The sequence below is a fragment of the Aethalodelphis obliquidens genome, unplaced genomic scaffold (genome assembly GCF_003676395.1).
Source record: "Aethalodelphis obliquidens isolate GAN/ISIS:26980383/991018 unplaced genomic scaffold, ASM367639v1 scaffold35, whole genome shotgun sequence".
In the NCBI taxonomy this organism is placed as follows: Eukaryota; Metazoa; Chordata; class Mammalia; order Artiodactyla; family Delphinidae; genus Aethalodelphis; species Aethalodelphis obliquidens.
In genome coordinates, this window is record NW_020837979.1 from 12,849,835 (window position 1) to 12,873,440 (window position 23,606).

Consider the following 23,606-nt stretch of genomic DNA (forward strand, 5'->3'; position numbering starts at 1 on the left):
AATTATCCTCCTAGGTATAGACCCAAAAGGGCTGAAAAGAAGTACTCAATACATACTTACACAAGAAAGTTTATAGCAGCGTTATTGACAGTAGCCAAATAAATAGAAACAACCCAAATGTCCATTAATAGATGAGGGGATAAACGTAATGTTGTAAATATGTACAACAGAATATTACTCAGCCATAAAAAAGGAATGAAGTACTGATACATGCTACAAAATGGGTGAACCTCAAAATCATTACTGCAAGTGAAGGAAGCCAAACACAAAAATCGACATATTGTACGATTCTGTTTATGCGAAATATTTGGAATATGTAAATCAATAGAGGGAAAATGAAGATTCGTGGTTACCAGGGGTTGGGGGGGGGAAGGGAGCAATAAGGAGAGACTGCTTAATTGGGACAGAGATTTCCTGTGGGGAGATGAAAATGATTTGGAATTAAATAGAGGCGGTGGCTGGACAACATCATGAATGTACTAAATACCACTGGATTATATCCATTTTTAAATGGTAACTTTGTGTTTTGTGAATTTCACTTCAAAAAGAAAAAAGTTCACACTAATGTGTGGTCTCCCCAGGTCTGCCCTGTGTACGCTCAGGCCTCAGCGGTTGCTCCTGGTTAGGAAATATGGAGGGAGACTCTGGCCTCTGGCTGGACTGTAGGAGTAGCCCCTTGAACTCTGAACCCAGCTCAGCAGTGCCGGTCCCCAGCGACGGGTAAGGGAGCTGAGGCAGGAATAGGTTGGAAAGGAGAGTGGCTTTGGATGCTGAAAGTACCCCTGCCCCATGGCCTGCTTTAGACCTCCAAGGACACTCCATCCCCTCTTCGGTAAACTCCAGGCTTTTAGGGTGACCCACACGGCCTGCCTGCGGGTCTAGGTCCTTGTTGATATTGTGACCTTCTCCCACCGCCCTCCCCAGGTTCCCTCTGCCCCGCAGGCCCTCACATACCCAGCTCTCCTCCTCCCCCACCTTCCCACTCCCCGCTTCTTCTGCTAACCTGCACTTGAACAGCAAGATCACCCTGACAGGTCTCCCTGCCCAGACCTTGACCGCATCACCGGCAGACAGAGCTGCAGGGCACCGCACAGCAGGAGGGGAGAGCAGGGTGAGGGGGCACACACACTCACACACTCACACACACACACACACACTCACACACACACACACACACACACAGCTTCAAAGTGGGCGGGCATCTTTGTTGATCTTCTGCTAACTCCCCATTTCAGTGTTATTTTAACAGAAATTATACATTGGGGGGTGGAGAGGGTAGAGAGAGCACCCTAATCTTCTCAGCTCTTCCAGACTCTGAAGGTCAAGGTCTGGCTTTGCCCCCGGTCCAGGCTGGCGCCCCAGCTCACCTTCCTCAGCATCAGACTATGTCACTGTCAGTTAACTGTCCTTCACCGGCACAAGTGTGTGCCCTTGAGGGAAGGGCCTGGGTCTTGGCGACTTCAGGTCCAGCTGGCCCTGGAGTACACAGGAGGCTGCTGTCAGTAACCACTCAGAAAGGAAGGAAGTGACCGGAGTTGGGGTCCTGAGCCACCACCACTCCCGTGGGACCCTCCTGAGCATCCTGAGTTCTCTGAGCCTCAGCTGCCTCATCTGGAGTCACATGGAGTGAAGATCCTGTTCTGACCTCCCAGGGCAGGAGGCGATCACACACGTGCGATTGCTTGGAGACGCAGCCAAGACCTTTGCGGGGAGGGTGAGGGCAGAGACCTTGCTATCCTCTCACCAGACTCCCGCCCCTCTACCCCGCCGGGCCCCTCCCTCCCTGCTACCCGCTCCGCCCTCCCCCAGCTGCCCCGCCGGGTCCCCGCCCAGACCATCTTAGCCGAGCCCCGCCAGGACCAGGTGTCCCGGGCGCGCCAAGATGCAGCCGCGGCTCTGGCTTCTTGTGGCCGCGCAGCTGGCAGGTAAGGCAGGGAGACCCTGGGGCGCGCGGGGCCGGAGCGGGTAGGCTTCGCTGGACCCGGGAAGAGCCTGAGCCGTGGAGTTTGGGAAAACTGTCCCCGTAGGATGCCCAGCCCGGAGCCCGGAGCTGCGGTGGCGCCCGGGAGGCGGCCGGCAGGCACAGTCCCTGGGGGTGGAAAACCTCCCAGGGAGCTCATTACCCCAGGGCTCCCGGGAGCCTCAGGACTGAGGCCACCTCTGCCCCAAAGCCTGAACCTAGAGGGGGAGACAGGAAGAGAGGAGGGAGAGAGGAAGGAGGAGGGAGGGTTGAAGGAGATGGGAAGGCAGAAAAGAGATAAAGGAGGTCCAGAGAGGAAGGGAAAATGCCCTTGTCCAGGTCTGGCAGAGATGCGCCCCCAGGAAGGGGCCAGGGGCCTAGTTCTGGCTTTGGTGCACCGGCGCTTGGCCCAGGGTTCTGTAGACATATTCTTATTACTTCCGGGGAAGTATCTGTAGCACAGTCCACCAGATACCAGGCTGTTGCCAGTTCTCAGGCAGGTGTGTCAGGGTACCCCCTCAGGGTCCCCAGTTTCCCGAATACTCCCTGGGGGTGGGTGTCGTAGGCAGTGTGGCTCCCCGAACAAGCAGCGATGGAGTTCGAATGTTGTGGTTAGAATAGAGCGGAGAGTCTGTCCCTCTGGCCAAGCCCAGTCTGTTTTCGTTTTTGTTTTTTTGCCGTACACGGGCCTCTCACTGTTGTCGCCTCTCCCGTGGCGGAGCACAGGCTCCGGACGCGCAGGCTCAGCGGCCATGGCTCACGGGCCCAGCCGCTCCGCGGCACGTGGGATCTTCCCGGACCGGGGCACGAACCCGTGTCCCCTGCATCGGCAGGCGGACTCTCAACCACTGCGCCACCAGGGAAGCCCAGTCAATCTGTGTTTTAGAAGAAACCCCTCCACACCCCAAACTGCCCCCTAACCTGTGGTTGATTTGCTCTCTTGTTTAAGACGTCCAAAGCTGACCCTGCTGCCAGGGTGACAAGGCCTGCCCGCCTGGGCTCTGACCTAATGAACTCAACGACATCTCAAGTAGAAGCTAGTCTAGGCCATTCAAAGCTACTAGTGTTACTGTGGGTCATTTTAGAAACTGCAGGTCCCTCTGAGAGTGGAGTCACGGGGGGACTGAGACCATCAAATAAATCAAATGAGACCATGAGTGTGGTAAGGCCTGGCTCTGGGTCCGGAGCACAGACTGGACTCAGCCACAGCCGGGGGTTCAGCCTCCAGGGGCTGCAAAGCAAGTGGGCACGAGAGAGACCAGGGTGTGTTTCAGCCAGGAGGCCTTCCAGTCAGGGCGCAGGCGAGGATCGCACACAGAGAGCCCAGGGCCCCTCGACCCCTGTCCGCTCTGGGCTTTCTTGGTAGAGCTTCTGGAATCTTATTTGCAGCCCCACTAGGTGCACATGAGCCCATGCTGTGGATCCAGGTTTCCTCAATTCAAGGAGTGGCTCAAAGCTCAGGTTCTGGGGTCCCAGACCTGAGTTTGAATCCGGATCCACCACAAAGAGGCTGTGTGACCTTAAGCTGCCTCTGTTATAAGGTTAAGCAGCTGTGTTAACCTTCCTGAGCCTCTGTTTCCTCATGTGTAAAATGATATGTTTCCTCCCAAAAGATTTGGTGAGGATTAAACAAAATAATACACATACCATATTCAGCACAGTGATTCTTTTTTTTTTTTTGACCAAGCCGCACAGCATGCAAGATCTTTGTTCCCTGATCAGGGATCGAACCTGTGCCCCCAGCAGTGGAAGAGAGGAGTCCTACCCGCTGGACCGCCAGGGAATTCCCTGTCGATTCTTACTATCTCCCCCAGGAGGTCAATGACCCCACACAGTGAAGAATCTCTACTCTGCTAAAAAGACAGTATGGCTTTTGGGGAGAAGAGAGAAGGCCCAGCAGGGGCCCCAGGTACCCTTTCATTCTCAGTGCGAACAGAAGCTCAGAGCCATCTGAGTGTGAGGGGAGTCCAAAAGTTTAAGTTCATTTCTTCAGTGTTAGAGAAGGTCACTCTGGGGCCAGGGAGCCTGAGCCCCTAGTACAGGCAGGATTATGAATGTGGGCCACGACCTCAGAAAGCCTTGGGTACACACACACACACACACACACACACACACACACACACACACACACACAGTGTGGCCTCCTCTGCCCATCCAGGTCTGTGTCCTCTCTGGACCTTGATGCTCCTGGGTCTCTGCCCTGGTCTGCAGTCTCCTCTGCCCCGCAGCTAAAATGAAAGCTTTGCCTGGTCAGATTCAGTTTGTTGGACTTGGCCATGAAGGACCCATTCTAATCCTCTCCTTACGATTTCATTTGCTACCAGTAACAGCCCCTGAGATGTGAGACACACAGACAGTGGTTTACCCACATTTAGCACTTTCCACCTGGCAGTGCTTTTCGGACATTCTAAGCCTCAGAACCAGGCAGGACTGCAGTAAGCCACCCTCCTTCTATAGGAGGAGACAGGCTCCACGACTCGCCTGAGGTCCCACAAGGGCATGGGGCACAGACGGGGTTCAAGGCCAGGTCTGTGTGTTCTGCTCTAGCTTTCCTGAACAATCCCCTACCTGCAGGGGCTTCCCATCTGAGACTGAAATGAACTCCCAGCGCCACGTCTGGGGTGTCTGTCCTTCCGCTCGGGAATGGGGATCCAGAGACCAATTGATTACGGGCTTGGGGAGTAATGGGCTAGAACTGTGCCTACCAGGGGAGAGTGAGTTCCTCTTGCTGGTTGTCACTGTCCAGAAACGGTGGCTGGCCCTCTCTTAGGTTGGCCAGACCGGCCACGTGCTCTGCTGGGGATTCTGAGCTCCTCTCTGAGCTTGCCCTGGGTCTCCTTCAGCTGCTTGGAGCCTTTTGAAGGTCTACCTAGAGCGGCAGCAGGACAAGGTGAAAGCCAACCGGCTTTGACTTCAGACTGAATCCTTGAGTTTGACCCCCGGGCACTTACTAGCTGTAAGCAGGACTTTGAATAAGTCATATCATGCCTCAGTTCCTCATCTGTGAAATGGGAATAAAAATCCCAAAGTAAGTCTGAGGCATGATTGAGGTCGTTTATGCAAAGAACGAGGCATAAGCATGCAGTCAACAAACGGTGCTCTCTCCCCTGTCGCCTTTGTCAGGCTGGCATCATGAACGCCTGCCTGGTGGACGATCGCATGGGGGATGGGGTGCTCGAGCTCCGAGTCCTGGGGCCACACAGCATTTCCCCAGGCCCTGCAACTGGGCAGGCTGTCTCATAACTTCTCTCATACTTGACTACGGGTGACTGTGAGGCCCCACGAGCCTGGCCAAGAAAAGGTGCTGATGGTCTCTGCCCTTTCTGCCTCTCGCAGCTCTGCGTGGCAGCTCAGTACTTCTGCAGACCCCTGCGTCCACGACGGCTCAGACCAATCAGACGGTGATGCTGTCCTGTGAAGCCAAAACCTCCCCCACTAACTCTCGCATCTACTGGCTGAGGCAGCGCCTGGCCCCGAGCGCTAACAGTCACTTCGAGTTCCTGGCCTTCTGGGATCTCACCAGAGGGACTGTGTACGGCAAGGAGGTGGAGCAGGAGAGGCTAATTGTGCTTCGAGATTCTTCCCGGTACACTCTCAGCCTCCAAAGTGTGAAGCCTTCCGACAGCGGCGTCTACTTCTGCATGACGGTTGGGAACCCCGACCTGACCTTTGGGAAGGGCACTCAGCTGAGTGTGGGTAAGAATCTGGCTCAGTGCTGTAGATGAGCACTGAGCACCCGCTGGGTGCCGGGTGCGTGCCAGGCCCTGGGACATCCCACTCTCAGTGAGCCCCGCCCTGCAGGAGGGAAGGACCTCCAGAAGCAACTGCACTACCGCTAATAGAAACAAAAAGTAACCCAGGGCCAAGCAGGTACAAGTGTCGTACGTAGTTATTTCACTTAATGCTGTCAAGCACCCTGGGAGGCAGGTGCTGTTTGATCCCGTTGTAGATGGGTTGCTTAAAAGCATCGCTGCTTCTTCTGGAGACAGGGCACACTGTCCTTCAGCCATTCTACGCTCACCTGAGGCTGTGGCTGGATTGGGCCGAGTCCCCAGACCTGCTGGTGGTCTCAGAAATCCCCTCCCAGTGTGCACGCAGGGAAAGAACGAGCATGGGGACGCATAGCTTGAACCCACGCCCAGAGTTGCAAGGAGTGAGGAGGCTGGATCCCAGACCCAGCTGCAAATTCTGCTGCAAATTTACCCAGTGCCTGTGGGCAGGTCGCTCCCCTCCCTGGGCCTCAGTTTTCCCATCTGTATTGTGGGGCTGCTAAGGGCCTCCATGACTCCCTCCAGCCCTTAGAAACTGCAGTTCCTCAGCAGTTAAGTCATCGTGTCCAGTAGAAATATGTTTTAAGATTTTCTCATAGCCACGTTCAAAAACATCAAAAGAAACAAGTAAAATTAATTTAAATAACAGATTTTATTTAACCCAGTGTATCAGTGATATTATTATTTCAATGTGTAATCAGTATACAAATGATTACTGACATATTTTACATTCGCTTTTCATACTAAGTGCTCGATATTTATGGGTACAGCACATCTCGGGTCAGACTGGCCGCGTTTCAAGTGCTCTGTGGCACACGTGGCAGGTGGCTGCCATATTGGATGGTGAGGGTTGAACTGTCAAGGGTGTGAAGGAATCCTCAAAGCCCCCTCCCCAGGTTAGCCCATGGCCAATGCCAACGCCCAGTGGGCTTCCCACTGTCTTGCTTCCCACTGTCTTGCTTCCCACTCCCCTGGGATCTTTTCAGGCTGGGGGCATTGAGAGTGACAAGGGGACCCCCAGGAATTAGACCACTCAGCATGGGAGGTGCAGGCATAGCGACATGATCAGGAAGACACAAACCGAGTGATGCCCTCGTCACAGGTCACCAACCTCGGGTCTTAAATCAGGAGGTAGGGAAGGTAGGGAGAGCCCTCCCGACAGAAGCCGAGGCATCCCTGGAGGGGTGGGTGTCAACTGATTCTTGCATTGAAAACTGGGCTTTTGTGAGTTTGGGGTTTTGTTTTTGTCTCTATAAGCCCCACACTGCCCACTCATGAGATTTCAGGGTCTAGGAAAGGTGGATGGTGAAATAAGCAAAACTGGTTTTCAGAAGATTCCCGCCACGTGTACCACCACCTGCTCACTCCTGGCTTTGATCTTCCCAAACCCCTCTCACTGCCTGGTTCCCCGGGAATGGCAGTCCCTCCCCACAACACGTGCTGGCAACCGTATCATCTCCGTAGGGTACGGGTATTCAGAGTCAGAGCCTGCCCTCCTGCCAGAAGGTCAGTACATTTTAAAGGAGGAAGCCTGGATGGTAGAGAAAGTATTTGGGGGAAGATGGGCCTTTTTCAGACCCCTCAAGACACCATGGGCTCAAAACTCCTGCCCCTTTCCAAGAGGAGAGAAGTAGGGACAACTGGGGGTGGCGGAGTGGTATCAGGAAGAATCAAGGGGACCTGCCTCTGGGCAAAAAGACATTGAAATAGAACAAGTCTCCCCCACAAACCCCCCCATCCGTCCCCAGGCCACTGTGCCCAGGCAGGGCACGAAGTCCTGTAGAGCTGCCCCCTCGCAGGCTCACCACTGCTGCGCCGGGAGCCTCTGTGCCTCCACATGTGGGAGGTAGGGGAATGAATACTGCCAAGGCAGTGAGGACTAAAGCGGGTGATGGAAGGTCAAAACACCGCAGCAGAGGGCCGAGCTCCTCCCAGGCTTTCAGGGCAAGAGACTGAGGCTGTTTTCCCCTTTTCCAGGAGGTTCCCTCAGCGCTCTGATGATCTGATGCGCTTAACTTTTTGTCGAAACGCATTTGCTCTTGAGGCGGTGTGCGGGGTGAGAGCCTGAGACGCGCATCTTTTGGCTCAGACGCCAGCCCTGGCGTTTCGTGGCTGTTGAACTCTGAGCAAGTGATTTATTTCAACCTTTTGAGCGTAGGCTTCTTCGGAGATCAGATGGGGAAAACAGTGCCAGTCCCCGGAGTTGTTGGGTTCAGTAAGCTTCAGCTGATGCTCTTGGCATGGGCAGTAGCCCGAGGTGGGAGCTTGGGAAGGGTTAATTCTGGTTAGTTGGCTCTTCTGGAAACCTCGTGGAGCAGGCAGAGTGGGGCACGTTTTCTCTACTGATCATGGCTCAGGGCAGTGAGCGTCTGAAGTGTCCACATTTTATATGGAAGCTACCGGGCCCAAACGACCAAACATTGGCTGCCCCTCCCTTTGCCCTTGACTCTAGAGTTCAAGTTCATGATGTCACCCGATTCCCTCTCCTACCATTTTGCAGAAAATCATTTCAGTGAAATGTCTTTCCCCAACCCTCAGAGGCAGGGGTTGGATTCAGCGGTGCCCGGTGTTCCCCCTCCCTTAGCATCTCCGAGCCCCAGGTGCCTCCCTTTGCCCTGTGGGCTTGTCTCTCTGCCCTGTCCCAACACTTCAGCACGTGACACTGGATTAACATGGGGGAAACTGAGGCACAGAAAAGTGATAGGACTTGCCCCAAGTCACGCAGTGGTTAATCAGGGGTTCTGGGGCTCTTTTCACATCTGGATGGTTCCAGAGCCCCTCTCTCCAGGACACCAAACAGACCCCCATCCCTAGGCCTTCAGGTTCATCTGAGAGTCGGGGAAGTAGATCAAAAATCCCAGTGATCTGTGACCTTCAAGCCCTACAGCAGCCTAGGGAACACTGAGAAAGACTTTAGTCCCTGGATATGAGATGTGCAGTTGTAAGATTTATCTCTGAATCCACCTGCTGTTTACCTGGCCAAAACATGTGTCTTGCTTTTGTAGTTGATGTCCTTCCCACCACTCCGCAGCCCACCAAGAAGACCACTCCCAAGAAGAAAGTGTTACGGTTCCCAAACCTAGTGACCCGGAAGGGTGAGTTCTCCCACACCCCTGGATTCTCAGAAGGGCAGCAGACACTCTCCCTCCCTCCGTCCCTCCCCGCTGTCATTCCTTCCTTCCTTCCGTAAGCCCTTCCCAAGTGTGGACTCCAGCCTGTTTCTCTAGCCCTGAGCTGGGGTCTGAAAGGGAGCTGAGTGTGACAGCAGTGCTATCGTCCAGCAGCTCACACTCTAGTGGGAGACACACTCCCAAATCATCGCAGGACAAAACTCAATGAAGGATACATCCACCCAAAACTTGCATACAAATGTTCCTAGCAGGATTAAAAAGTAGAAACCACTCAAATGTCTACCACCGGATGAATGGATTGACAAAATATGGACTCTCTATACAATGGAATGTTATTTAGCCATACTCAGGAGTGAAGTGATGATATGCTACCACATGGATGAATCTTGAAAATATTTTACAGCGGAAGGAGCCAGTCACAAAAGACCATATATTATATGACCCCCTTGATATGAAATGTCTAGAAGACATTTCTTGAAGACAGAAAATAGATTAGTGGTTGCCTAAGGCTGGGGGTTTGGGGAAGGAATGGGCGGAAGACAGCTAATGGGCACAGGATTTCTTTTGACGGGGATTAAAATGTTCGAAATTAGATTGTGGCGATAGTTGCACAACTCTGTGAATATAACAAAAACCATTAGATTATACACTTTAAACAGGTGAACTTCACAATATATAAATTATCTCTCAATAGAGCTGTTAACAAACAAAAAAGTCAACCCAAAGGACCAATGCTTTGGGACTGACATATACACATTACTATATATAAAATAGATAACTAATAAGGACCTACTGTATAACATAGGGAACTCGTCTCAATACTCTGGAATGACCTATATGGGAAAAGAATCTAAAAAATAGTAGATATATGCCTATTATAACTGATACACTTTACTGTACAGCAGAAACTAACACAACATGGTAAATCAACTAGACTCCGATAAAAAGTAATAAAAAAAGACAAACGACCAGTACTTTAACCTTCCCCAGTTTTGATGCCTAATAGAGGACCTAGCACACAGTGTGTGCTTCGTATATGTTTACTAATGAGTAAACCAGCTCACTGCTCTGTGCTACACGCACCAGACACCGTAGCTGAGGACACACACGCACACACACACACACACTTGCCTTGAACCCATCAGCCAAATGTGTTTCTGGAAAAACACTGACCTCTGTCCCCCCAAAGTTACTGGTGACGAAAAGAAAGTGTCACCTGCTCCCGCCCATAGGACAAACCACAAGCAGCCGCACCGGGGCCGCCTCATGCTACTGGTGTTGCTTTGTCTTAAATATTTATATAAAGTATCAGAAAGAGTCTGGGGGGAGGCATCTAGCAGGATCCAGGGCATGGGAGAGGGAAGCTGCCACATGAGTTCACAGTGAAAAGCAAATCAGAACCCACGTACAGAAGGACAGAGTCTTAGGGAACATAAAGGTGGAGGCAGAATGAGCTCATTTTATAAAGTATGCCCCCCAACTTTGCCTAAAGGATTTCAGGCAGGGTATAACCAAAACAAGGACGCAAAAGGCCAAGACAGTAGAGGCACTAAGATGAGGATGTAAAGCCTGGGTCTGTGCCCTGGCTCTGGAAGAACCAAAAAACCCAGCGAAGCAAAGAGCAGACCCCAAGTCACGTGGCATCACTAACACCCCTCCTCCCACCACAATGATATAAAGAAACAACCCGGGCATCAAAGCCTTCATCCTGGCGCTAAATTCTAGAAAAAAAATCTGCTCTGTTCATTCTTATGTAAGGACCGCTGAATGATAGCAAATTCAGTAGCACTTTATAAATGATGGAAAAATGGTCTTCAGATTTTTTGCATCATTTCTGATACCAACCCTCAGTAAAATCCCAGGGTAAGATGCAATTCCAACATTAGCAGGTTATTAAGAATAACCAGGATGTGTGTGAAGGTGGCCAGGTTGGGGGGAGGGGCGTCAAGGGGAGTAGGTAGAGGTTGTATCGGGGGTGAGGACCATGGGGAGGTGTAGCCTAGTGGTAAGTTAGCCAGGCCTAGGTCTGAATCCCTGTCTACCGCTGCTTATACTGTGCGACCTTGGGCAAGTGATTCAGCCTCTCTGAACCTCAGTTTCTTTCACCTGGCAAGTGGGAATGCTCACCTGGCTGCAGGCAAGGCAGGATAAAATGCGATACTATACACAAGGCGCTCAGCTTGGCGGGGCACCTAGACAGAGCTGAAAGCTTGTTATCATGAAAGAAACCCACAGGCCGCCATGGGGAGGGGCCTGCTCCCCTTGAGACAAGCTGGGGAGGTGCTGGGGGACAATTTCTAAACTGCTGTCACAGGAACAGTGTGGTGAGATACAGATCTCAGGAGACCCCAAGACTTGAGCGAGGCAAAGAAGGTGGGGCTGAGTGTCGCTGGTGTGTCTCTGGCCACTGGCTCCCTGCCCAAGCAGGCTTTTCGCCACCTTTACTAGAAGCGGCAGTTTTCCTGGTAGGTGATCGCGTTTCACCGAGGACCCGAGGACCGGTAGCTGTCTCTCGGCCTCTAGTTCAGGTCGTAGCTCAGGAGGCCTCCCCTGACCCCTCTCCCCGATCCCTGCAGCCTGTGTCCACCTCCCTTACTTAAAACTTTATCCAGGCATAATTTGCATGTCATAAAATTCACCCATTTCAAGTGCATGTCTCAATGATTTTTAGTAAATTTACCGAGTTATACAACCATCACCACAATCTAGTTTTAGAACATTTCCATCAAACTGTCAGATCCCTTGTGCCTGTTTATAGCTAATCTCTGTTCCCACCCCAGCCCCTGGCAACCGCTAATCTACATTCTGTTGCTATAGATTTGCCTCTTCTGAACATTTCATACAAATGGAGTCATAGAATATGTGGTCTTTCATGCCTGGTTTCTTTCACTTCACACCATGTTTCTGAGGTTCCCCCAGGTCGGGAGAACCATGGGGGAGATGAGAGGGAGGCAGACAGAAACCCTCACGCATCAGAGGTGGGAAGGACTTCCAAGGGCCTCTCACCCAACCTTCTTCTCCACGTGGCACCATGCAGCCTTGGTGATGGCAGGCTCCCTCCCACGGAGCAGCCCACTGCATCCCTTCTGCCACCTCTCCTGCCCTTAAGCTGTCACGATGGGACTGGCAGGGGCTGTAGAACTCGGGGCATCTGGGTCCAAATCCTGGCCCTGCCTTTTAGTATCCAGGTGACCTAGGGCATGTAATTGAACTTCTATGAATCTTGGTTTTTGCTGAACTGTAAAATGAGAGATAAAAATGACAGTAATACCTTCCTTCCTCACAAGATGGAAGTTTGTAGTTAGTACTATACTTGGCACATAACAGGTCTTCAGTAAACCGTCTCGCCCTTCCCTGACATCGAAAACTCTTTCTAATTTTTTTAACCTTGAGCCCAAATCTGCAGCCTTTCCCTTTTCACCCATGGGTCCTCATTCTGCTCCCTCAGCTACTCATAGGGACCAGCGACAGGGACACGAAGGGTGCCAGAGAAGGATTTGGGGCATCGATGATATAAACTCTGCTGTTTACATAGCATACAAAATGGGCAAAGGAACAAATAGGCAACTGATAGAAGAAAAATCATACGTGGTCAATCTATGAAAATAGGCTGAAATGGACAAGTGGTGAATTGAAGTGAAATATCATTTTTCACCCACTGGACTGGCAAAAACTAAAAACTTTGATAATGCCAAGGGTCAGCAGGGTGCACAACGGGTGATTAGGAATGGAATTCACTGCAGCCTTTTTGGAAGGCATTTCACAGTATCTGTTATAATTGAAGATGGATATAGTCTATGGTTAGTAGTTCTCGTTTACAGTATCTGCCTCCGGCAGGCTCCTGCATAAGGAAAGAAATGTACCTGGATGTTTTCTGCAGAGGTATTTGCAAAACACAGGAAACAAACAAAATGTCCGTTAAAAAAAAAAAAAGAATGTGCTGGCATGTTTAAGTGAAGAAAAAAAAAAAACCTGGTTGCAGAACAATTTGTACTATATAAGCCTCTGTATTTTTAAAAGCTCTATGGGATGTATCTATGTAAATTATGTATGTGTACATGCAAATTAACAATGACAGTTACTTCTGTGAAGGAGCTGCGTTGCCAAGGGGCATTCTAACCGTATACTTAAATCTTTTGCAGTGAAAATATATTCAGGTATTTCTTCTGAAATTAAAAGTTTTAAAAATAAATAAGAAAAATCCCATTACCAGGCATGCAAATTGTCTATCTCATTTGAACATAAATAGCTCCTGAGTTTATTAATTTTAAAAATTTGCACATGGGACATGAAATTTTATATATGAAATGATCTCAATGTGTTTAAAGAGCCCAGAAAAAAGACTGGAAGGAACTACGTAAACAGCGGTATTCTCTGGGAGGTGGGGCTTCCAGTTGATTTTTCCCTCTCTGTGTTCATCTGCACATCTCAAATATTTAATATGTGTGTGTTTTCCAGGCCCATCCTGTGCCCCCCTCATTGTCGGCCCACTGGTGGCTGTCGTCCTTGTTCTGCTGGTGTTCTTGGGCGTGGCCATTCACCTACACTGTAAGTTGTGCCCTCCTGGGCCGTCATGGCGACCCCTTTTGCTGTTGGAGGTGTCCCTGAGGGTCCTTCCTTCTCTAGGGAAGCAGGGCACATGGCAGCCGGTTGGAAGTTTGCCCCTCCAACCCTGAACCCATGATAGTTCCAAGAAGTGATTCTTGGCCTGAGGCCAAGCTTCAGGGATCAGAGAACACCCTGTCTCTGGAGTCAGGCGAACTTGGATTTGAATCCGACTCTGCTGATTCCTGATCTAGTGACCTTGGGCATATGCCCCGGCCTCCTTGAGCCTCAGCTGCCTCACCCCGGGTAACCATGTTACCTACTTCCCAGGGCTGCTTTTGTAAAGTCCCGCCCAAGTGCCCGGCTCGGGGCACGTGCTCAGTAATCAGGAACACCCGTGAGCAGTTGGGACGGAAGCAGTGCACAGAGATTGTGGTAGGGTTTGGGTTATGTTCCCAGAAGCTAGAAATCCTCCCCTCTGTGAGGCTGTGGGGAAACTCAGAGATGGCTGCTGCACCCCGTCACTTCAGAGGTGAAGCTCCCCCTGGGAGCTTCAGGGGAGGCCCACACAGCTGGCCAAGAGCCCAGAGCCCCAGACTCTAGCCCTGACTCTTCTGCTCACCTGTGCCACCTTGTGCAAGTCACTTACCCTCTCTGGGCTTCTGTAAAATGGGACGGGGTGGCCCACAAGGACGTGGACTAGATCAGTGGCTCTTTCATAGGTCACAGACCCCTTTGAACGTATGATGGCAATATGGACCCTCTCAGCAGAGAAATGCACCATGTGCAAATTTTGCATACAATTGCCGCCCCCAAAAAAGGGATCCATTTATTCCATTCTAAGAACCGTTAGAGTTCAGTGGTCTGCAGACTTTTTTTTTTTTTTTTTTTTTCGGTACGCAGGCCTCTTACTGTTGTGGCCTCTCCCGTTGCGGAGCACCGGCTCCGGACGCGCAGGCTCAGCGGCCATGGCTCACGGGCCCAGCCGCTCCGCGGCATGTGGGATCCTCCCAGACCAGGGCACGAACCCGTGTCCCCTGCATTGGCAGGCGGACTCTCAACCACTGCGCCACCAGGGAAGCCCTGCAGACTTTTTTGATCAAGGACCTCATCAGTAAAAAAATCTTCTAGTTATAAACCCTAACTTCAATTAGCTGTATTTATTTATTTAATATATTATGTATGTATATATTTAATATATAATTATAACTATATTTATATTCTTAAATGATTAATATTTATGCTAGCTGTGTTTATTTAATAGTCTATGCATGTTATTAAATGTGCTTCAATAATAAAAAGGATGAGATAAACATGTAAATAGACATGCTCATCTTTCCTTCCTTCTTCCCAGGGGGAAACCTTGCACTTCCCCAGAATACACATGCTCTGATTTAAGACCACCTGTCTGTACAACCTCTGCTTCCTGACCTGCTGTGAAGGGCAAGGTGGCGCATTTAAGGGCACACAGACTGCCACTTACTAGCTACATGACTTTGGGCAAGTCATTCAGTAACACACTCACTCTCTATGTCAGCTTCCCCATATGCAAAACGGAGATAGTAAGAGTACCAACCCTTAGGTTTGCCGTAAACAGTAAGGGAGTTAAAACCCATGAGGTGTCTGGAGCAGAGCCTGGCACCAAGGAAGTGGTCCGAGGTGTCAGCTGCCCCTTCATCGCCCTCCTCCCTCTCTGGGGCTCGGTGTCAGTGGCTCACAGCCCATGCCAACCAGCGGTCTTGTTTTCTCCTTCCAGGCCTGCAGAGGAGAGCTCGGCTTCGCCTCCTGAAACAGTAAGTGGTTGGGGCCTTGGAAAATTGCCTGGGCCGCAGCCCTGGGTGTGGCCCCGGCTTCCTCAGCCCCTGCTGCTGCCCATAGCCTCCAACTGCGAGAGCCCCAGACACACACCACCTTCAAAAAAATCACACACTGTGTCAATAGATGGGCTCATGGAGTTCAGGCAAAGAGAGAACCTAAGCAAACAGAATACCGATTAGTCGTCTATGTCAAGTATGGTAAGATTTAGCTCTTAGCTCTCCTGAGAATAATAGTGAACTCTTTTTTTTTAATTTTTATTGAAGTATAGTTGATTTACAATGTTGTGTTAGCATCAGGTGTACAGCAAAGTGATTGAGTTATATATATTCTTTTTCAGATTCTTTTCCGTTTTACGTTATTACAAGATACTGAATAAACAATCAACTACTGCATGGGTAGAACCAGTAGGATGTCCCAAACTCTTTGCCACCCGTTATTTCATTCAACTTGGTCCTGCGTGACATGGGAGGGTTATTTTTACAGATGAAAACTTGCTCAAAGCACTTGGAACAGTAGAGAGCAGCCTCGAACTCGAAGACAAGTCGGTTCACCCCAAGGCCAGCATCTCCACCAGTGAAATTCCTTCCCTCCTGGTGGTGTGTGTTGGACTTGACCCCAGCTGGGTCCCAGGAGTTGGCAAAGTACATTGTGTTTGTATACATGGTGTTGTGTAGTTGCTTAAACATGCCTGCTGCATGTCGTGGGCAATTTTCGATGGTAATTTTGATGGTGTGCAATTTTCACTTTACGTGCTGGATTTAGAAACTACCCCGTACTTAAGAGACAGTAACTTAAGTGTATTTGTCGAACTCTAGACCTCCAGAATGTTCTGTTCAGAATCTTCCGTGTGGTGACCTGTTGTGGAGAACGACTCCCCCTCAAGGAGCTGCCTGTGTTGTGCCTCCCCCTCACCCCTTCGTTTTAACTTGTTTCCCAGTGATTTGATGCCAGTTTGGGAGGAGTCGGCTGCAGGACCTCATGCTATGGCAAACCCCAGGGGTTCCGAGGATCAGCTCAGGCGAGGAAGGGGCTGGGGGTGGCCCCGGGTGGGACCCTAGCCCCCCTCACCCTTTTCATTCCGAACAGCTCTGCTTTCATCCGTTGCCTGTAATTACACTTACCTGTAAGATGTCGTTGAACAAAAGCGTTTGTGGCTAAAAAGAAGTCTGAAAACCACCTCTGGTTTTGCTATCATGATCCAGGTGTGGATGAAATAGTCCCTGGGCCTCAAAGATCAGCTGTTACTAATTCAGGTTGCAATTTGGGGCAGACATTCCCCAGCCTCTAACCGGCCTTAGAAAATCATCTAGCGGCAGGCCACGTTCCTCTGGTCCCCTAGTGTGCATGGGTGAATCCCTTACCTTAGAAGGTACCGCAGGAAGTAACACTATTCAAAGCTAGAGTTCTTAGGGCTGCTTTTTTTGAGCATTTCAATTTTTCTTAATGACTGAGTTGGGCCCTAAAAACATACCAACACAAGACTCTTGGCCCTAGGCTACTTACTTGGAGTGGAGCCTTGCATCCTGACGTGCCATTTATCTCTCTTACAGGAAATACAATAGCATTTGCCTGATAAGTGGTTTCACAGCTTGCTGTTGTTTTCAGGTTTTATAAGTGAGCGGAGGATACGTTTTTGGTGTCCTGCTACAAAAATACATTGGTCGGTGATGAGCGAGATCTGGAAAAATGAAAGAGAAAGGACACCCTCAACCATGGAAGTGTCACTGACCTGCTGAAGCTGCCTGCTTTTAACTACTGCAAGTTCTTTCTGTGGGCCTCGTGCATGGGAGCAACTTGTTACACGGTCATCGGGATCTTAGAGAGAAGGCTTCAGAACCCCAGGGCACTTTCTGCAACTTGCAAGGCAACTTGCAAGGAGGATTGAGTACAAAATAGCACCAGTGCACCACTTCCGGCTCCTGTACTCATCCTGGGTTGGGCTGGGAATTTCAGTGTTGGCCATCCAGCCACCACCTTGCTTTGTCCAGGTAAGGCAGTGACATTGAGACCCGAGTCTCTCGTGGGATGGCGCTGGGATGGGTCCCTTTGGTCTTCCCAGGCTGGGGCTGACCCTCCTCACAGAAGGCCCCAGAGAGCAGACCCAGACTGGAAATGAGGCTCCCAAGAGGGACTGACCTGGCTCCCACAGTCACTTCAGGTTCTGAGGACCTCCTTTGGGGCTTGGAACTTGTGGATTGGGGGACATGAGGCCACTTGATCTCCCACCAGGAAGTCATTCAGCTTTCACCTCTGCCCTCCCATGTCTTGTATGTTTCTTCTCTTACTCTCTGTTCTTGTTATGATAATATCTTGGTTGTAAAAATAAAGTCTTGAGTCAATGATGCACATGGCTCCTGTGATGTATACACACAAAAGCTCATCTACGCGGCAAAGATGTCGGTGCTCAGTTAAAAAGAGATAAGGTTAAAATGACTATGTCTTCATTTTGCGTCAAGCTCTTCATTTGCCCCCAAACATGCTGTACTCCACAGTGTAGGTGCAGAGAGAAAGCCTGGCCAGGTTGGAAGCACCCAGCACCCAGAGCCAGGTAGCAGGTGCCCCAGGGGCCACCACCCCTCCAGTCCACCCCCAAGTTGCCTTCACTAGCACCTGTTCACTGCTACCGAGCATGGGACCCCAGGGACTCCTGGCCATGAGGCCGGCGACCTTGCACCAAAGAGAAGGTGAGACACATCAGGGTCTCTGTCACATGTTCATTAATATTTTACTGTCTCTCAGCTTCAATAGTCGAAGAAAGATGCAAGGAGAAAATGCTGAGCTGGGATGAAGGAGTTATAAAAGCCCCTGGAGCTTATCTTAGTTCCCCAGCCTGGGCTTGAGCAACTTAAGAGCTATTGAGCCAAAGAAGAATCCAAACTTTGGCTGCATTAACAGAAGCACATGGCCCAGGTCAAAGGAGGAGAGAGTCCCACCTGCTTTTCCTGGCCAGCCCAGGGCTGGGAGGCGGGATTTAAGAAGGGCAATGGCAAACCAGGCCGTCTTCAGAGGCCTCTGGCAGCCGCAGAATGTGACGAAGGGCCAATGAGACCGTCTCCCAGCATCTGAGAGGCTCTCTGTGGAATCAGGGGCGCAGCAGGACTCTAGCAGTGGTGGGTGGGAGTTAGAAGGGCGTAGATGCAGGAGGTGCTCAAGAGAAACTGACTCTTACTGCCCCTCAGCTGTAAGGACAACAGAACAGGTTCTCCCAAGGCTGACCAGACTCTTCCGGGGTTCACTTTGCTCCGAGACGCCCTGTTTAATAATAGACTAAGGCCAGACATGCAGCCTACCCTCCCTGAAGGCTCACACCCTGTCCGCAGAGGAAGTAAGAACAGATCTCAAGGCCCCCCAGCCCACTACGGGCTCTGCTATTTCGCTGCATCTCCCCGCTACTGTCTTTGTGATTGTGTTTAGTTGTTTGTGCGTTTGCATGGGGTGAGGTTTGGGGTTCAGGATGGGGGGGTGCCTTTCTGTTTTCTGTGCAACAGGCACCTGCTGGGGCAGCCTGGGCTCCGTCTGCCCGGGGAGCTGGCACTGGTTTGGCTGCCAGCGGCAGGGGCTGCGGTGAGGAGGTCTGCACTCAGCACCTGACTTTTGTTTTGAAGAAGGAACTGAGCATTTGCTGCTTTCTGGAGGGCCATTATGGCAAAATATCAAAATCTTTTTCTTCCTTTAGCTATCTTTTGACTAGCAATTTCACTCTTCGGCACGTATCTTAAAGAAACACATCTCAAAGTGATGTGTGCAAAGAAATATGCCTCAACTTGTTCCTTGCAGTGTTGCTTATTAGCCAACAATTGGAACCAATCCAAATGTCCCTCAAAAGGAGCCAGTTAGATCAGTTGTGACGCAAGGGACTCCACGCAGCTGTGAAGGAATGAGCTAGAAGCCTATGCACTGGCATCAAATGATGACCGCTACATCTGCATCTATTATAACATCTGTATTGATGATTCTCATTTTACATGTAATACGTTGTCACTGTTAAAATTCAAGCACAGATAAAAACAGGCAAATATATATAAGTTAGAAGTCAGGATATGGGTATCCTTGGTGCAGGGATGGTCATGAGAAGGGAGTAGGAGGTTTGGGGTGGGCATGTCCTGTTTCTCCATGTGGGAGCTGGTCATAGGGGTGTGTTCAATTTGTGAAAAGTCAATAGAGCTGTACAGTCATGAGATGTCAACTTTCATATATAGCTATGGAAATAGATATACATTATACTTCTATAAAGAGATATTTTAAAAATCCAAGTACAGAACATTTCAGAAATGTGTAAAATTGGTATTTGAAAGTTTCTTGTTCTTCCAGATTTTTCCTGCATGTACTTTTTAAACAGAAAATTGAAATCTTATAAAATATAATATACGATATATAACATAGAATATTGAATCTTATTGCTTGATTTTTTTTTCTCTAATCAAGACCTCTGGACATATTTGTTCCTATATGAATAGAAAAAGGTCTGGAAGGATATGCTCCAAACTGTTGATGACATTTCCTCTGGGGAATTTCCATTTCTGCATGGTACATTTCCGTGGTCTGTGAATTTTTACAATAATCATCTATTATTTTTATAACTGGGGAATAAAACAGAGGTTTGGAAAAAAGAAACAACTTCTTTTAAAAGAGGCTCTGGTGACTGTAATCTTAAAAAATTGGAATCAGTTTAAATATCCATCAGTGAGGGATTTGTTCATAAATCATGATTTTTAAAAATTCGTACAACAGAAATCACTGTGACGCACGCTGATACGGCTGGACAACAGGACCTAACTCTACCAGCTGTACGACATTGGGGGAGCTACTTGACTTCTGTGAGCCTGTCCTTTCCTTTGAAATGGGGGCTCCAGCAGTATCTCCTCCTTGGTCTTGCTGTTGGCCTTGAATGACCACAGATAGGAGGGTCTGAGGCAGTGCTTGTTTCCTCCCCTCCCTTCCTCTTAGTGGGAAGCAATGGTGGAGGGTTCTGGGCCCCAGCTTGCAGGTGTGGCGCCCGCCCAGCCCCAGCGGGGCCAAGTTCAAAGGAAGAAGGGGGCTCCCACATCCCCCTCCTTTTCATCCTTACTCAGCCCCACCCCCTCACCCCAGCCGCTCACTCTCTACCTGTGGGAAGTGAGCAACTTGTTTTCAGAAAGTCATCCCCGGCCCCGTGTGGGCTACAAAGCTGATCCGAATCTACCACCCAGTCAAAGGGAAAGAGAGAAAGAGCCCTGTCTTCAGAGGCCTTTCCAGGTGTGGAGGACAAAAGAGATTTTCTCTGTCACTTCTTGGGAAACCTCCTCAGATGCGTCACTGACACTCCTCAGTGGCTGTGAGTCACTGGCTCCTGGTGTCCTCCTGCTACGAAGCTCAGCGCATCAACTCCAACAGAAGGGAACCATAGTCCCCAGCACTGGATCAGTTTGAGATTCACAGAAATATGCGAGACACGTGTGATTCTTTTTTTTTTTTTTGCGGTACGCGGGCCTCTCACTGTTGTGGCCTCTCCCGTTGCGGAGCACAGGCTCCGGACGCGCAGGCTCAGCGGCCATGGCTCACGGGCCCAGCCGCTCCGCGGCATGTGGGATCTTCCCGGACCGGGGCACGAACCCGTGTCCCCTGCATCGGCAGGCGGACTCTCAGCCACTGCGCCATCAGGGAAGCCAGACACGTGTGATTCTAATCAAGCCGAAAGCAGAAGTGCTGAAAAAGGCACGCCTGTTCCTGTACAGTATCACTGGTTCTCCGGGGTCGTGTTTTTTTCCATCAATTGACGGCATTTTACATGCGCGTCCTCATCGTTAGAGCTTAACTTCTGCTTCTAAGTTTGAATGGAAACTGCCTACCTCTCTGTTCATATATTATTTTTTGATTAATTTTTATTGGCGTAGAGTTGCTTTACAACATTGTGTTAGTTTCTGCTGTACAGCAAAGTGAATCAGCTATACGTATACATATATTCCCTCTTTTTTGGATTTCCTTCCCATTTAGGTCACCACAGAGCATTGAGGAGAGTTCCCTGTGCTCTACAGTAGGTTCTGATTAGTTGGCTACTTTATACATCATATCAATAGTGTATATAAATCAATCCCAATCTCCCAGTTCATCCCACCACCCCCCTTACCCCTTGGTATCCATATGTTTATTCTCTACATCTGTGTCTCTATTTCTGCTTTGCAAATAAGTTCATCTGTACCATTTTTCTAGATTCCACATATATGCGTTCATATACGCTATTCGTTTTTCTCTTTCTGACTTACTTCGCTCTGTATGACGGTCTCTAGGTTCATATATTATTGATTGCAGGCCATCTCCCATCCTGCCCCTCATTTCTGTGAACTAATTACCTGTCCCTCTCCCTGCAGTTAGTGACCCTCTTCCTTAAGCAGCCACTTCAAATATATTAACTTGGGCAACATCTGTGTGCCCAGCCCACCCTGTGCTGGGATGAAGGTGGACAGGGTGAAAGAGCACAGCCCTCCAGACTCACATCTGCCACCAAAGAGGCTTCTAGGCTGCAGTTCCCTTCTTTCTAGCCATTCCCTCATTTCCTGGAGTGAGAGGACCAAGACCTGTCGGAGCCCTCTGGCCCCATCCTGCCACCTGCACAAGTGGTCAGCATTCCCAAGCCCTGAGGCCAGAGTTTACGTGAATAAACAAACAAGCGACTTACTTCACTCTGTATGACAGACTCTAGGTCCATCCACCTCACTACAAATAACTCAATTTCGTTTCTTTTTATGGCTGAGTAATATTCCATTGTATATATGTGCCACGTCTTCTTTATCCATTCATCTGTTGATGGACACGTAGGTGGCTTCCATGTCCTGGCTATTGTAAATAGAGCTGCAATGAACATATTGGTACATGACTCTTTTTGAGTTATGGTTTGCTCAGGGTATAAGTCAGAAAGAGAAAAACAAATACCGTATGCTAACACATATATATGGAATCTAAGAAAAGAAAAATGTCGTGAAGAACCTAGGGGTAAGACGGGAATAAAGACACAGACCTACTAGAGAATGGACTTGAGAACACGGGGAGGGGGAAGGGTAAGCTGTGACAAAGTGAGAGAGTGGCATGGACTTACACATAGTACCAAATATAAACTAGGTAGCTAGTGGGAAGCAGCCGCATAGCACAGGGAGATCAGCTCGGTGGTTTGTGACCACCTAGAGGGGTGGGATAGGGAGGGTGGGAGGGAGGGAGACTCAAGAGGGAAGAGATATGGGAACATATGTATATGTATAACTGATTCACTTTGTTATAAAGCAGAAACTAACACACCATTGTAAAGCAATTATACTCCAATAAAGATGTTAAAAAACAAACAAACAAACGAGAGAGGGCTCGCCTAGGAGGCCTCGTGTGCCCACAGACAGGTTGCTCCAATGGCAGTGGGCCGGGAGCACCGCCCTCCCTCTCCGGCCCGTCAGCACCTCTCCTCCTGGATACCCCACCTAACCTTGCTGGGCATCCCAAGGCGGTGAGGACTCAACTTCTCCACTTTCTGAATGTTTACTCTGCCAAGCACAGTCGACAAACCCCCTGGAGAACAGAAGCTCAATGTTTTAGATGCTAATTGAGCACCTAATGTATCGTTGGCACAAATCCTGGGCTTACATCATCTTCGGGGACACGGACACAGGGCTGGCACCTGGGTGACGCCCAGAGTGAGTGCCCTTGGGAGACCTCACTCGCCCCACCCTCGAACCAGGCCTGAACAGACGGTAGACAAGCCACCAGGTAAATACCCAGCCGATGGGAACACAGGCAAAGGCATGAATTGCTTCCTCACAGAAAAGCTGTGTTCCCGCTGACAGAAGGGTTTGCAGCCTCTCACAGCAGATTTGTGGAGGTCTCTGTGGTTGGGTGCGGGCAACGTGAAGAGGGGAAGATTTGAAGTGTTGGCGGGAAGCGGAAGACCCTCCTTCACCCCCTGCATCCCCTCAGCCTCCTGTGAGCCGAAAGCTGGCGGCTTGGCTAGACCTGCTGGCCGGGGAGGTCCAGGCAGGGCCAAAGGGAGGATGTGACTCCTGTCTCTCCCCCTTCTCCACACTCCGGGCCTCAACCAAGCTTGGGGGACCCAGAGAGATTTGGGGGTGGGAAGAAAGGTGACTTCTACAAGAGGAGCAGGCCTTTGTGGAAGACCTTCTCTGGACCCCGCTCAAAGCCCACCTCCCCAGAAACCCAGAACCCCATCTATGGTGGCCCACCCAGCCGTGTGGGGGGCTGAAGGAGGCACAAAGAAAAGCACTCTGGGGCTCAGACTGCACCCAGTCTTTCCTCCAAGGGCTTTGCACCTCCAAGGGCTTTTGCATCTTCCTCTATCAGGACTCTGCCAGCCCAGCCAGTGCATAAGGAGCTGATCTGTGGAAGAGGGAATGATGCTACTGAGGT

The 23,606-nt window shown here is 50.1% G+C and overlaps 1 protein-coding gene across 1 annotated transcript; it reads left to right on the top strand.

Moving 5' to 3' along the window:
* The first annotated feature begins 1,797 nt into the window (after positions 1–1,797).
* On the top strand, positions 1,798–17,568 carry CD8B (CD8 subunit beta). Its single transcript, XM_027129107.1, has 6 exons — positions 1,798–1,925; positions 5,297–5,656; positions 8,736–8,825; positions 13,320–13,409; positions 15,163–15,199; positions 16,830–17,568. Exons 1-6 carry the CDS (start codon positions 1,883–1,885, stop codon positions 16,840–16,842), a joined length of 633 nt encoding a protein of 210 aa, XP_026984908.1. The 5' UTR covers positions 1,798–1,882; the 3' UTR covers positions 16,843–17,568.
* Positions 17,569–23,606: the final 6,038 nt, after the last annotated feature.

What these genes read in the sequence shown, in the direction of transcription:
- CD8B (XM_027129107.1), top strand. Translation starts at nt 1,883, where the DNA reads ATGCAGCCGCGGCTCTGGCTTCTTGTGGCCGCGCAGCTGGCAG. An exon ending in TGTGGCCGCGCAGCTGGCAG is followed by an intron (nt 1,926 to 5,296) that starts GTAAGGCAGGGA and finishes TGCCTCTCGCAG; the next exon opens with CTCTGCGTGGCAGCTCAGTA. An exon ending in GGGCACTCAGCTGAGTGTGG is followed by an intron (nt 5,657 to 8,735) that starts GTAAGAATCTGG and finishes TTGCTTTTGTAG; the next exon opens with TTGATGTCCTTCCCACCACT.